Genomic DNA, 16,279 nt, shown 5'->3' with positions numbered 1-16,279 from the left:
ATTGCGAGGTGCTGCATTTCGGTAAAAATAACCAGAATAGGACGTATACAGTTAAGGGTTGGGGGGGAGGGGGTGCATTGAGGTACACAGAGAAACAAAGGGACCTGGGTGTTATGGTACAGAGTTCACTGAAGGTGGACTCCCATGAAGACAGGGTGGTTAAGAAGGCATATGGTATGCTGGCCTTCATAAATCATAGTATAGAGTATAGGAGCTGGGAGGTGATGCTGCAGCTGTTTGAGACATTGGTGAGGCCAGGTTTGGAGTACGTGCTCAGTTCTGGTCTCCAAATTATAGAAGGGATATAGATAAGGTGGAGAGGGTGCAGAGAGGGTTTACAAGGATGTTGCCTGGCTTACAGCATCTGGATTACAGGGAGAGATTCAGGAGACTGGGACTTTATTTATTGGAACATAGAATGCTGAGAGGGGACTTGATAGAGGTTTTTAAAATTATGAAAGGAATTGATAGACGAGACTAAAACAGACTCTTTCCCCTGAGGGCAGGGGAGGTTGGAACTAAAAGGCATGAGTTAAGGGTAAGGGGGCAAAAATTTAAGAGGAATATTAGAGGTGGCTTTTTCACTCAGTGAGTGGTGGCAGAATGGAATGATCTTCCGAATGAGATAGTTGCGGCAGGGTCCCTCTGTCATTCAAGAGGTTGGATATGTACATGGAGGTGAGGGTTGGAGGGTTATGGGCGATGAGCAGGATGGTTTGAGCTAGTGGGGTTGTTTAAGTGAACCAGTGCGGACTCGAAAGGCCTGTTTCCGTGCTGTAAACGGTTATATGGTTAACATGGTGGAAGATCCTTCCGGCCCATGAAACCTGTGCTGTCCAATTACATCAATTAACCTACCAATTCTCTGTTTTTGAGGGTGGGAGGAAACTGGAGAAAACCCATGTAGGTCACAGGAAGAACATACAAACTCCTTTCAGACTGCACTGATAGATGTGTGGTGAACAAATTCATAGAGAATGAGTTTTTAAAAATCAATATGTTGAGGACATGTGTTCCACAGTTTACATATTCCAGACATGATACAGCAAAATATTAAAAAAGTGAGAGAGTTGCATCACTGCTCAGGGAGAATATCACAGCTGCACTTAGAGAGGATATCTTGGAGAGCTCATCATATAACCATATACAGCACAGAACAGGCCAGTTTGGCCCGACTAGTCCATGCCGGAACAAATCCCCACCCTCCTAGTTCCACTGACCAGCACCTGATCCATACCCCTCCAATCCTCTCCCCTCCATGTAATTATCCAGTCTTTCCTTAAATGCCTCGGTATTCACTAGGGAAAAAATATTGAACCAGTTGAAGAAAAGAAAAATAGTGGGGAGGTCATGAAGCATATAAGGATAACCGAGGAGGTAGTGATGGCTGTGTTGAAAAAGATAAAGGTGGATAAATCTCCGGAACCGGACAAAATATTCCCAAGGACACTCAGGGAGGCTTGTGGACAGATAGTGGGGCCATTAACAGAGATATTTAGGATGTCACTGGTCACGGCAGTAGTGCCAAAGGATTGGAGGGTGGTGCATGTGGTTCTGCTGTTTAAGAAAGGGTCCAAATGTAAACCTGGGAATTATAGGCCCGTGAGTATGATGTCTGTGGTGGGTAAGCTGATGGAGTGTTCTGAGGGATGGTATTTACAAATATTTGGAGGTACAGGGATTGATAGGGAGTAATCAGCATGGTTTTGTCAGGGGTAGATCATGCTTGACAAACCTGATTGAGTTTTTCAAGGGCGTTACAAAAAAGTTTGATGAAGGGAAAGCTGTGGATGTTGTCTATTTAGACTTTAGTAAAGCTTTTGACAAAGTTCCCTACAGGAGGTTAGGAAAAAAGCTGGAGGCATTAGGTATAAATAAGGAGGTAGTGAAATGGATTCAGTAATGGTTGGATGGGAGGTGTCAGAGAGTAATGGTAGAAAATTGTTTGTCCAATTGGAGGCCGGTGACTAGTGGAGTTCCTCAGGGATCGGTCCTGGGTCCACTATTGTTTGTTATATATATTCATGATCTGGAAGTAGGGGTGGAGAATTGGCTAAGCAAGTTTCCGGATGATACAAAGATTGGTGGTGTTGTGGACAGTGAGGTAGATTACCATAGATTAAAATGTGATTTAGGAAGGCTGGAGGTGTGGGCTGAGAAATGGCTGATGGAATTTAATACAGATAAGTGTGAGGTGTTACATTTTGGAAAGGCAAATTTAAATAGGTCATATGCATTAAATGGTAAGCTATTGAGACGTGCAGAGCAACAAAGGGATTTAGGAGTTATGGTAAATAGTACCCTCAAGGCTGATACTCAGGTAGATGGTGTGGTGAAGAAGGCATTTGGAATGTTGGCCTTCATAAATCAGAGTATTGAATTCAAGAGTAGGGAGGTTATGATGAAATTGTACAAGGCATTGGTGAGGCCAAATTTGGAGTACTGGGTACAGTTTTGGTCACCAAATTATAGGAAAGATATAAACAAAATAGAAAGAGTGCAGAGAAGGTTCACGAGAATGTTGACAGGATTTCAAGGTTTGAGTTACAGGGAAAGGTTGTGCAGACTCGGGCTTTTTTCTCTGGAGCGTAGAAGATTGAGGGGGGACTTGATAGAGGTGTTTAAGATTTTTAAAGGGACAGAAAGAATAAATGTGGATAGGCTTTTTCAATTAAGAGTGGAGGAGATTCCACATCCCCACCACCCTTTGCGTAAAGAAATTTCCCCTCATGTCCCCCTTATAATTTTCCTCCTTCAATCTTAAACCATGCCCTCTAGTTTGAATCTCCCCCACTCTTAATTGAAAAAGCCTATCCACATTTACTCTTTCTGTCCCTTTTAAAATCTTAAACACCTCTATCAAGTCCCCCCTCAATCTTCTACGCTCCAGAAAAAAAAGCCCGAGTCTGCACAACCTTTCCCTGTAACTCAAACCTTGAAATCCTGTCAACATTCTCATGAACCTTCTCTGCACTCTTTCTATTTTGTTTATATCTTTCCTATAATTTGGTGACCAAAACTGTACACAGTACTCCAAATTTGGCCTCACCAATGCCTTGTACAATTTCATCATAACCTCCCTACTCTTGAATTCAATACTCTGATTTATGAAGGCCAACATTCCAAATGCCTTCTTCACCACACCATCTACCTGAGTATCAACTTTTGAGGGTACTATTTACCATAACTCCAGTGAGGTCACAGGAGTATTTTGCATCAGTATCCACCAAAGGAAAAGATATGAGGAAGAGGTATGTTAATATTCTAAGACATTAAGGAGGAAGAGTTGTTGGGTGTCTGGAAAACCATTAAGATAATTCTTTCCCCAGGATACTGAGGGAGGGTCTTGACAGAGATACATCAACCTTTGTCTCCTCTTTAGCCAAGGTCCCAGAAGAATAGCAGTGTTGTACCTTTGTTCAAGGCAGCAACAGGGAAAGACCAGAAAATTATTGGCCTGTGAGCCTTACATTAATGATAGGGAAATTATTGGAGAGGATTCTTAGGAATAGGATTAATTAACAATTGAGAAAGTATTTACATTATGGACAGTCAATATGAATTTGTGTGGGGAAGGCCTTATCTCACAAATTTGAGTTTGATCAGCAAAGATAATTGCTGAGGGTTGGACAGTGAATGTTGTACATGGACTTATGATCAGTCCCTCGTGGTTGGATGGTCTCGTGGAACATGTGGAATCATAATGATTTAGGAATTGGGTACAAAATCGGCTTGATCATCAAATACAGGGGAAAAATTTTCTGACTGGAGGTCTCTGACCAGCGGTGTTCCACAGGACCAATGCTACAACCTCTGTTTTTAATATATAGAAATGACTTGGAAGAAAATGTCAGTAGTCTGAATAGTAAGTTTTCAGATAATGGAATATGAAGACCATACTGAATATGGTTGTCAAAGGTGTAGTGATGTAATGTATTATGCTGACTGCTTGCTATTGGTTATGACTGTAGATTGGCTCCACCCTACTGGTAGAACAGATGGTGCAGCTTATCCCACTGGTCAGTAGAGGTGGCTTCTTCTGTTAATAAAAGCCTATAGTATGATACAAAACTGGTTCTTGCTTATGGCATCTCAATAGTCAGCATAAAACATTACACCACGACAAAAGCACAGCACAGCAGAATCTAGATCAGTTGAGAGAAAAAGGGGAAATTTCTTAATGCAGAGAGTGGTGGGGGTATGGAATGAACTTCCGGCAGTGGTTGTAGAAGCGAGATTGATGTTAATATACAAGGAAAGGTTGGATAAGTACATGGATGAAAGAGGTGTGGAGGATTATGGGCCAAATGCAGGTCAGTGGTACTAGGTGGGAGATGATGTTCAGCACAGACTAGTAAGTGTGGGATGATACATCACAATGGCTCACTGGTGAGCCAAATTTTTCCATGTGGGTTTTTAAAAATGTTAAACAAAATACTTTAAATAAAGATGTTTCTTACAGAGCTACCTTTGACTAGAAAATATTGCTTAGTCATTGCCACTAGGGGGCCATGGCATGTTAGGCCAGAATACAGGTGGGCCTTCCACTGAGAAAGGTCCAAGAACCACTACATTAGGAGGTCAAAAAGGAAAGTACACAGTAAATGGCAGGTTCCTGAGAACCTTTGATGTATAGAGAGATTTTTAAAATTAATTTTGGCAGACGTATGAGTAGGCAGGGAATGGGGAGCTATGGACCATATACAGGCAGGTAGGTGTAATTAGATTGGTATCATGTTCAGCACTGCATGGTGGGCCTGTTTCCATGCTATAACTGATGGAGAGCGGTAGGGGTCTATAACCCATGGTATGAAGGGGTGTCTCCCTCACCAAATTTTACAAGTGCCTGGATGTATATGTGAAGAACTATGACCTGCGGGTCTCTCGTGGTGAAGGGCGGGATTAGAATGAGTAGCCTACTAATGGTACTGACACAGTTTGTTCCATCTTTAGTTAGGCCAGGTTATCTATTGTGTCATGACTTTTCTCTGATTCTGTCTTGTGGTTGTGCCTTTCTAGACTAGTTCAAGATTAGGTAGGTTTAGAAAAAGATAATTCAATATGTTAAGAACAGTTGGGCTGAATGTATGAGATCAAAGTAAGAGGGTCATAAGCCAGCACAGGATGTAAATGTCCGCCAGGCAAGCCAACCTGTTCCATGCATCTTTCCTAACACTGTATGCTTCAATACATACAAAACTGTATGATTACCCAGCTGGGATGCAAAATTGAGAGAGAAGATGCCTGACTCACCTTAGCGAAAGTCAACAATGCAGTGGATTTGTTTGAGGTACCACTACACAACAAGGGCAAAGTCAGAAATGCAACCAAACCAGTAGTCCTATCTGATTCAAGAATCCTTTATTGCCATGTAATAGTACAGTCAATGTAATGTACACAAATTTTCTTTTGCCTGCAGTAAAGGCAAAGAGCTACCATTAGTATTGCCTGGCGCCCCTTACAGTAGGAGAGAAAGAGTAAGAAAAGAGAGAGAATACCACTCCTCTCACCACATTGCCAGCTGATTTACCACATGTCTCGTGATTCAGTCAGCCTGATCTGAAGATTTTAAAAAATATTTCCCTATTGGAAACTAACTCTGTAAAACAAAACATTCCACGGAAATCTTTGTTTTCAAATTTTAAGGTTCAAAAAGTGCTTTCAGCAGCTCGTAATGAATCGGATGCTCGCAAGGGAACCATCTCGCAGTATTTCACCACCCTGCACTGCCCAGTCTGTGAACAGCTGACTCAACTGGGCATCTGTAGCAAGTGCCGAAGCAACCCTCAGCAAGTCACTGTGATCCTTCACCAGGAGATTCGGGAATGGGAATGGAAACAGGCTCAACTGCTAAAGGTACCTCAGATAAATCACATCATTCTAAATTAAGCTATTGATGTTGCACAAAAACTGGAGACTAAAATAATAAAGCACTGGTCTTGATGAAAGTCCGCTTGAAGACAGGTTGTGGATGCTGCTTACGTGGACTTTAGTAAGGCCTTTAACAAGGTCTTGCATGGGAGGTTGGTCAAGAAGATTTGGTCAGGAACCTTTCAGGATGACATAGTAAATAGCATTAAATATTGGCCTTGTGGGAGATGATAGCCTTTCTGACTGGTGTACTTCAAGGATCAGTGCTGGGTCCTTTTGTTGTTTGTTGTCTGGATGATAATGTGGTCAATTGGATCAGCAAGTTTGCAGATGAATCAAAGATTGGGGGTGTAAGCAAGGCAAGGATTCAAAGCTTGCAGCGGGATCTGGACCAGCTGGAAAATTGACGACAAAATGGCGGGTGGAATTTAATACAGACAAGTGTGAGGTGTTGCACTTTGGGAGGACATAAGTAAAACACAAGTCTACAGACACTATGGTTGAAGTAAAAAACACAATGATAGAGAAACTCAGCAGGTCAAACAGTTTCCTTTATAGAGCAAAAATAAAAATACATAACAGACATTAAGTCACAGAGGAATGCAGAACAGGGATGAAAGTGCCATCACAGGTTGATAGGATTGTAAAGAGAGCTTTTGGCATATTGGCCTTTATAAATCAAAGTTTTGAGTATAGGAGTTGGGTTGTTATGGTAAAATTTATGGACGTTGGTGAGGCCAAATTTGCAGTTTTATGTGCAGTTCTGGTCACCTAACTACAGGAATTATATCATTAAGACAGAAAGAATGCAGAGATTTACTAGGATATTGCCCAGACTTCAGGTACTGAGTTAGAAGGAAAGGTAAAACAAGTTAGAACTTTATTCCCTGGAGCGTAGAAGAATGAGGGGAGAAACTATAACGGGATAGACAGAGAATATATAACATAACAATTACAGTACGGAAACAGGCCATCTCAGCCCCTCCAGTCCGTACTGATTTAAGTGATCTCCTCTAGTCTCACTTCCCTGCTCCCTGTCCATAACCCTCCAATCCCCACATCCATGCACTCATCCAACCTTCTCTTAAATGACAAAATTGACCCTGCTGCAACCACCTCTTCTGGAAGGTCATTCCACGTAGCCACCATTCTCTGAATGAAGAAGCTCCCTCTCATGTTGCTTCTAATCTTTTGCCCCCTAAACCTTAACTTATGACCCCTCGTTCCAATCTCACTTACCCTCAAGGATTTGAGCCTATCAATCCCCCTCATAATTTTAAATACCTCTATCAAATCCCCCCTCAACCTTCTACCCTCCAATGAATAAAGATCCAGTCTAATCAATCTTTCTTTGTATTCGTGATACTGCATTCTAGGCAATATTTTAGTAAATCTTCTCTGCACCCTCTCTACCTTATTGATATCCTTCCTATAATTTGGGGACCAGAACTACACACAATATTCTAAATTTCGCCTCACCAATGCCTTGAACAGTCTCAACATCACTTCCCAGCTCCTATATTCTATGCTTTGATTTATAAAGGCCAGCATACCAAAAGCCTTCTTTGAGATTCCACTTTCAGAGAACAATGAACCATTTTTCCAAGATCTCTCCGTTCCTCTACATTCCTCAGTGCCTTCCCCTTCACTGTTTATGTCCTGTTTTGATTATTCTTCCCAAAATGAAGCACTTCACACTTATTGGTATTAAACTCTATCTGCCACCTTTCAGCCCACTCTTCTAAGCATCCATATCCTTCTGCAGTTCACAAAAGCCAACATCAGTATCCACAACTCCCCCTATTTTTGTATCATCTGTATATTTACTAACCCAATTTACCACTCCATCGTCCAAATCATTAATATAAATGATGAACAATAAGGGACCCAAAACCAAGCCCTGAGGCACACCACTCATCACCGGCCTCCATCCTGACAGACTTATCCACGTGATTCTCTGGCATCTACCTTCTAGCCACCGTTGAACCCATCTGACTATCTCAACATTAATACCTAGCTCCTGAACCTTCCATGTGGAAGCTTATCGAAGGCCTTACTGAAATCCATATAGACTAAATCTACTGTTCTACCCTCATCCAGCAAAAAAATTCAACAAGATTTGTCAAACATGACCTTCCCCGCACAAACTCACAATGGGTGTCCCTGATCAGTCCCTGCCTCTCTAGATACTTATACATATTATCTCTAAGAATACTTTCCATTAGTTTACAACACTCCCTCTTTGCTAATCCCTACATTTTCCATAATCACCCCTTTTGCTTCTCTTATCCTACACGATTCCATGTCCTTTCCCCTAGTGAATACCAAAGAGAAGAACTCATTCAATACCTCCCCCATCTCATGTGGCTCTGCACACAGTTGTTCACTCTGATCCTCTAAGGCAGGGGTCTCAAACTCAATTTACCCGGGGGCCACTGGAGGTAGAGTCTGGGTGAGGCTGGGCCGCATCATGTTTTCCACAAGAAAAGCTCTTACAAAAACATTCCAATGTTATCAAATGTCTTTATTTTTATTTTTTAACACAAAAAAAGATGAAAAAATAAATAAATTAACAATTCATAAGAAAAAAAAATCAACCAATAATAAATAAATAAAATGAAAATAATAATAATGAGAATAATAATAATACAACAGATAGAGAAGACTGAAGAAACCACATATAGTTGCTGACTGGAGAAATGTAATTATTATTATTCAGATTCAAATGGTGTCACTGTTGCGTTGAAGTTTCAGTGTTTAGCCGATGCATCTTTTCCGCTTCTTTTTCTGTCCCGCTGAGCAACAACTTCCGGGTTCAGACTGGACGCCGAAGCACGTGAAGCGGGAGCGGCCATGGAAATTGCGCATGTGCCGCATGCACATAATGACAAATAGAAAATGCACACAAATATGCTTATATTCGCAAGAAGCCCAGCCGATGTCCTGCCCCCGAGAGCAATATACCCCACCTTGATTGGTAGGTTCGTTCAGCTCCGCACACAACACTGAAAAGTGCCAATCATATCAAACTCGCGGGCCGCACTAACATTAAACTTTCATATTAAGGCGGGGCCACAAACTATCGTCCCGAGGGCCACAGTTGGCCCGCGAGCCGCAAGCTTGAGACCCCTGCTCTAATGGATCAATTTTATTCTTCACTGTCCTTTTGCTATTTACATATTTGTAAAAACCTTTTGGATTTATTTTCACCCTGTTATACCCACCTCGTACCATCATTTCACTTTTCTAATTTCGTTCTTAAGCTTTTTACAATCCATGTATTATCCAAGCATCTCATTTATACCGTTTCTTATATTTAATGTAGGCCTCCCTTTTAATTCGAACCAACTTTCTAATCTCCCTTGAAAACCACGGCTCTCTCAAACTTTTGGCTCCATCTTTTATCCTAACAGGAACATAAAGATTTTGTGCCCTGAAAATCTCATCTTTAAAAGACCTCCAAATCTCCTCTACCTCCTTCCCATAAAACAAATATATCCAAACCACTCCTTGCAAATCTCTTCTCATTTCTTCAGATCTGGCTTTTCCCCACTCAAAATCTTTAATTGTCACATCAGACCTGTCCCTTTCCATAATTCTTCTTTGGCTTGGCTTCGCGGACGAAGATTTATGGAGGGGGTAAAAGTCCACGTCAGCTGCAGGCTCGATTGTGGCTGACAAGTCCGATGCGGGACAGGCAGACACGGTTGCAGCGGCTGCAGGGGAAAATTGGTTGGTTGGGGTTGGGTGTTGGGTTTTTCCTCCTTTGCCTTTTGTCAGTGAGGTGGGCTCTGCGGTCTTCTTCAAAGGAGGTTGCTGCCCGCCAAACTGTGAGGCGCCAAGATGCACGGTTTGAGGCGAGATCAGCCCACTGGCGGTGGTCAATGTGGCAGGCACCAAGAGATTTCTTTAGGCAGTCCTTGTACCTTTTCTTTGGTGCACCTCTGTCACGGTGGCCAGTGGAGAGCTCGCCATATAACACAATCTTGGGAAGGCGATGGTCCTCCATTCTGGAGACGTGACCCATCCAGCGCAGCTGGATCTTCAGCAGCGTGGACTCGATGCTGTCGACCTCTGCCATCTCGAGTACTTCGACGTTAGGGATGAAAGCGCTCCAATGGATGTTGAGGATGGAGCGGAGACAACGCTGGTGGAAGCGTTCTAGGAGCCGTAGGTGATTATATTGAAACTAATGGTACCATGATCACTGGATCTGAAGTGCTCCCCAACATACACCTCAGTCACCTGCCCTATCTCATTCCCCAACACTGCCTCTTCTCTAGTGGGTACTTCAATGTATTGCTACAAAAAACTAACCTGCACACATTTTACAAATTCTAATGCATCCAGCCCCTTCACAGAATGTGTTTCCCAATCTATATTAAGAAAATTAAAATCCACCATTAACACAACCCTCTGCTTATTACAAATCTCAGCTATTTCCTTACACATTTGCTCCTCTATTTTTCACTCCCCACTAGGTGGGCAATAATACACCCCTATAATTGTAACTTTTCCTTTTCCATTTTTTAATTCCACCCATACCCCCTCCTTTGACGAGCCCACCAAACTATCTCACATCAGCACGCTGTAATATTTTCCCTGACAAGCAATGCTACACCACCCCCTCTTACACCTCCAATTCTCACACCTAAAGCAGTGAAATCCTAGAATATTTAGCTGCAAGTCATAACCCTCCTGCAACCACGTCTCACTAATCGCCACCACAACATACTGCCAAGTGTCTATCTACACCTTCAGCTCGTCCACCTTCCTTATAAAACTCCTAGCATTAAAGTAAATGCATTTCAGAGATTTCCCACATCTTTCCCTCTGTTTGTCCCCATCTTTACGGTAAACTTATTTATTACCGTCATCCCCCACTCCATCACAGCACTGATCATTTTCCTTCTAGATCACCTGTCTTTCCACCCCCAAACTTTGTCTACAAGCCTTCTCTATTTGCAGACAAACCTTTTCCTTGCTGTTCTCCTTTATATGGACCCTTTCCCCCCCCACCCCCACACTAGTTTAAAACCTCCTTAGTAGCCCTAGCAAATGCCCCCGCCAGGATCCTGGTCCCTCTGGGATTCAGATGCAACCTGTCCATTCAGTACAGGTCCCACCTCCCCCAAAATAGGTCCCAGTGTTCCAAGAACTCGAATCCTTGCCCCTTACTTCATCCTTTAGCCACGCATTTATTTCCACCTGATACTATTCTTGCCCTCACTATTGCATGGCACAGGAAGTAATCCAGAGATTACCCCCTTGGGGTGGTCCTTTTCAGTTCCCTACCCAACTCCCTACCTAACTTTAGGACCAGGTACAGAACAGAATTTATTACCTTATCTTCCTCCTCCTCCTCCGATAGGCTTTTTCCACTGAGGGTAGTTGAGATACAAACCAGAGGACATGGGTTAAGGGTGAAAGGGGAAATGTTTAGGGGAACTTCTTCACACAAAGAGTAGAAAGAGTGTGGAATGAGCTGCCAGCTGAAATGGTTAGCACGAGTTCAATTTTGACATTTAAGAATTTAGATAGGTAGATAGATAGGAGGGGTATAGCTTGCATGCAGGTCAATAGGACTAGGCAGAATATTAGTTCAGCACAGACTAGATGGGCTAAAGAGCCGTTTTCTGTGCTGTAGTGTTCTATGGACCAAAATTGGGTTCTCAGTTTTCCATGGTCACTGTCAGTTTTGAGGATTTCCTTCTCCCAAGAATCTAAGATGGATGGAGAGCAAGACTATCTACTATAAGCCTGAATTCCGCCTCCTAACTAATATGGTGTCACACAAGAGGCTGACAATGCTGGAATCTACAGCAAAAATCACTGCCGAAGGAACTCAGTGGGTGGAGCAGCATTTCTGTTTTGATTAAGGGTTCCAGTCCAAAACATTGACCATTCTTTTTCTCCATCCTCTGATTTCCATCAGCAATTTGTTCTTTGCTCCTGACTAATATTGGCGTAAAATATAAAGTTGTCCAGACCTCCTCTGCTACCATCTCCATCAAGCAGATGCTGTGGGTGAAGGTCCTCATCAAATCCTTTCATGCACCAGTTCAGTCATAGTGTGGAACCAGGTCCTTCAGCCCAACCTGCCCACGCCAACCAAAATGTCCCATCCACACATCCCACCTGCCTGCATTTGGCCTATATCCCTCTAAATCCATCCTATCCATGTATCTGACCAATTTTGTGAAGTACTGCATTCGTGTCTGCCTTAACCTCCTTCGGCAGCCCATTCCGTTACACCCACCACCCATAAAGACACAGGAGCAGTTTCGAGTCTGCCTAGCCATTTAATCATGAACTGAGTCATTTTCCCACTCAGTCTTACTGCCCGGCCTTCTCCCCAAAACCAGTGATGCACTGGCAAATCAAGAACCTATCAATCTCTGCCTTAAATACACCCAATGACTTGGCACCCTCTGAGTTAAAAAAAAAGTTACCCCTCAGGTTCTTTTTAAATCTTTCCCCACATCTTAAATCTATATCCTCTGCTCTGGGCAAAAGATTCTCTGGGTTCACCCGATCTATTCTTCTCGTGATTTTGTGCATCTGAGATCACTCCTTATCCTCCTGCACTGCAAGGAATAAAGCCCTAGCCTGCTCAATCTCGCCCTATAGCTCAGGCCTGCAAGACCTGGCAACATCCTCAAAAGTTGCTGGGGTTGTAGGTTACTCGGGTGTAAATTGGCAGAATGGACCGAAATGGCCTGTTACTTGTGGTGTATGTCTAAATTTAAAGCTTTTTTTAATATTTATAATTTTCCAAACTTAAACAGTTATCAACATTTTCAATTAACAGTATCAGCGGTGATACAGCAGTTTTATACAAAGTTTTCTGTAGAGTTCAAGCTCTTTTCATCTCTCTCCCTCCCACCATCAACATTTGACACTTAACAAACCACAATTACAACATTCAAGACACTCACAACAAAGGCATAAGACATATCAGGGTTTTATGGGTGTGTCCTCTCTGGACTTTTCCCAGTTGGGTCTAAATTTAAATCTTCTCTGCACCTCTCCATCATGATCTTTCCAAGACTAAAACTGAACACAATATTCCAAACCTCACCCACATCTTATTCAATTGCAACATGGCCTCCCAACTTCTATAATCAATAGTCCAATGATCAAGGCCAATGTGCTGAAAGAACTATGTACCTGCTCTCCTAGATCCCTCTGCTCTACAACACTCCCAAGATCCCTACTATTCACTCTGTAAGTCCTACCCATGTTAGATCTCCCAAAATGCGGCACCTCATATTCTTCTGCCCTTTAATGTAAAAATCTTTTCTAAATCAACGGGTTCGGTATTTTTACATAAATGTCCCATGAGTCGCTGAAGTGACCAGGATTAGCTGCAACCTTCCAGGGGTGAAGCAAAGGTCTAGCCTTTGTGTTTCAGACTTTATAATTCAAAAGATCCCTCACTCCAGTGACATAAATAAGATGCCAAGGGGCCTGCTGTAAATGTTGCAGAACTCTATGGAAACAGGTTGACCATGCTGAGCAAAATAATCCAATTGGCCGGTGTTCGGCCTCTATCCATCTCAATCTTTTCATTCCATGTACCTGTCAAAATGTCCTTCGAACATTACATTTGTTCCTGCTTCTCCCACTTCCTCTAAGGGAAGAGTGAGGATGCAACAAATTAAATAAATGTGAGATATATTTTGTACGTTGGTAATGTGTGAAGCACTTGTCATAATCTGTGGTCAAAATCTTCTGTTTCACTTGCAGTGCATGTTTAAGAAGTGAAAGAACTGGATTTTTGTGTTCTATGAAGTATCGCTTAGTACCTGGGTTTCATAAATGCAGTGTAGTTACCCTACCCTTGATGTACAATTTAATGTTTTCCAAATAGCCACAGGTTTTTTCTGGTCGAGGTACAATGTATCCCAATTTCCTTGGGTACTGCCTTGAGGTTCCACTTCTGGTACCCTGTACCAGTAACCTGGTATCCCAGAGTCCACAAGTTCGCATGGACACCACCATTTTGGTTGCAGACCTTGGTTGTTTCAAAAATGTTGGGGGGGAAAAAAATCACTCATCCCCTTTAACAGGGCATTTAAAGTCTGTATGACACTTTCAAACCATGGGAAGGAACACGGTGTCTCAGCTTCCTGCTTTGCTGGTCCACATTAGCAATCCTGACAGCATTGTCACTTTACATAAGTCTTATTCAAGATCAACCCCCAGGGCAATCCCAAGTATTTAGGTGCTGGTCTGAGTTGGATCATCTGATGATTTGCAACTCCGTCCTAATTGGAAGTGATGACGAGAGAACATACATGAATATAATGCATAGAAAGAGTGGGGTAAAGTGAGGAGAGAGTTTGTCATATACAAGGTACACTGAAATTCTTGCTGCAGTTGAACAGGTACTTCCATTTTTTTTAAAATGGTATGCAGAATAGGAATTAAATTTAAAAAAAGATGGATAATAAATATTCAGTTATCATAGACTGAACAGTCCATAATTAGTATAAGGGAAGGTTCAAGAACCCAACAGGTGTTGGAAAGAAACTGTTCTTGAACCTAGAGGTGCTACTCTTCAGTTTTCTGTACCTTCTTCCTGAAAGAAGCAGTGAGAAGAAGTTGTGATTAGAGAGATGGAAGCACCTCACATGGGTATTCAGTGGATGGATGATAGACCTGGTTACGATCAACGTTTCTGGATGTGAATTCCCACACTAGGCTGGGATGCAACCAGTCAGTATGGTTTCCATAGCGAGGTCTGATGAGCCAAATCTCCTGACTTCTTCAAAAGTAGAGGCATTGATGTGACTTGTTCATGGTTGCCTTGATGTGCTGGCCACGGATGAGGTCTTCTGAAATATGGACACCCAGGAACTTAGATAAGGGATTTTCGTACGTGGAGTGGAAAAAGTTGGAAACTTGTTCAATGAGATATGGCAAAAAGGAATTATTTTCTGCAAATGTTTATTTCTAGTTCCTGACTATCATAGTTTACTCAATGAATTAAAGAACTTACTTTATAACTGGGATCCATTTAACCATTTACAGCACAGAAACAGGCCAGTTTGGCCCTACATGTCCATGCCAAACATCTTCTCCCACCTCGTCCCACTGACTCACATTGGGCCCATAACCTTCCACACCTCTCCCGTTCATATACCTATCCAACCTATCCTTGAATATTAACATTGATCTTGCTTCTTCCACCACCCTCTGCGTGAAGAAATTTCCCCTTGTGTTTCCCTTAAACCTTTCCCCTTTTACTCTCAATAGCAGTAAAGCAAACCACTTTTTTTGTGTATTTCTATTATCTAGTTATTTGAATTTTTTATGTGTCTACTCACGTAATTCTTGTTTCTAGATTTGCAGGAATTGCACAGGCTGTGTTGACAGACAAGTTCAATGCATCTCACTGGATTGCCCAGTCCTGTACAAGCTGTTCAGTGTCAGCCGTGACCTTACTAAAGCTCCCTACCTTCGTCAGCTCTTGGACCAGTTCTAACATTTCTAATCCACTTGAAGCACTAGCGAATGCTCTTTACATTTTATTGTACCCACAACTATCTTGATCGTGGTGTACTTATGATTGCAAGACCTAAATCAGCCAACTTGAATGGTTTTGTAGCAGTTTGAAGTGGCTTGCAAAGGGTTAAACACAATCATTTCACTTGTTGAAAGATCAGTTTTACAATAAAGTTGTGGAGGTCATTTCCACTGTAATGGAGTTGTGTAAATATATGTACAGTAATTTCATACCCAATTATGTTAAATGGAACCCAGATCTGAGTAATTTACAAACTGTGGTGCAAATTTCAAACTGCATATGTTTACAAATGATTTTCTACAATATATTGAGGTCTGTGTTGTATGTTTTGAAAACTTTTCAATTCTATATTTTTTTGTTCATCCTTTGATAGTTGCTTTATCGAGTGTGCACAGTAGTAAACTTGCAGTACAAAATGTAGCAGTTTGTTAAAGGCAAGGTCATGTTGATGTTTCTGGGTGCTTTGCTACAAAAATCAATCATGGCTAAACGATATTGGAAACAGTGCTCTGTGGGGTTGTTGCAATATTTTGATTATTTATTTGGATTATATATTATGAACTTGATATCTTTTTAAAAATTTATATTGTTTTCAGAGAAGTTTAACATTTTCTCATTGTGAAATTTAATTTGCCAAAATTTGTATGGATGAGGCACTTTTCCCAATGCTTTTAAAGTTGTAGTAAAATATAAAGGAATTATATGATCTTGTTAATTTTGCATTTGATTTGTTATACTCTACTACTAATAATCTTGAATTTTTCCTTTAACTTCTTTTGTTTAATATACTGTTATTAATTTGCAAATATTATTAAAAGTTTACCTGGTTTAAAGTAGTAGATGTTCTGAAGTGTGCCATCTTTCAATCCAATAATG

At 41.7% G+C, this 16,279-nt stretch overlaps 1 protein-coding gene across 2 annotated transcripts in view; it reads left to right on the top strand.

Moving 5' to 3' along the window:
• The window catches only part of rev3l (REV3 like, DNA directed polymerase zeta catalytic subunit), a 262,433-nt gene extending 246,854 nt beyond the window's left edge, over nucleotides 1-15,579 (top strand). For both annotated transcript variants that reach the window (XM_069887629.1, XM_069887630.1), the window contains 2 exons: nucleotides 5,647-5,856; nucleotides 15,221-15,579. In XM_069887629.1, the coding sequence (XP_069743730.1) occupies nucleotides 5,647-5,856; nucleotides 15,221-15,361 (351 nt within the window). In that variant the 3' untranslated portion in view covers nucleotides 15,362-15,579. The remainder of the gene's footprint in view (nucleotides 1-5,646; nucleotides 5,857-15,220) is intronic.
• The last annotated feature ends 700 nt before the right edge of the window (nucleotides 15,580-16,279 follow it).

Source organism: Narcine bancroftii, chromosome 6 (genome assembly GCF_036971445.1).
Source record: "Narcine bancroftii isolate sNarBan1 chromosome 6, sNarBan1.hap1, whole genome shotgun sequence".
NCBI lineage: Eukaryota > Metazoa > Chordata > Chondrichthyes > Torpediniformes > Narcinidae > Narcine > Narcine bancroftii.
This window is presented reverse-complemented; position numbering and strand designations above follow the sequence as displayed.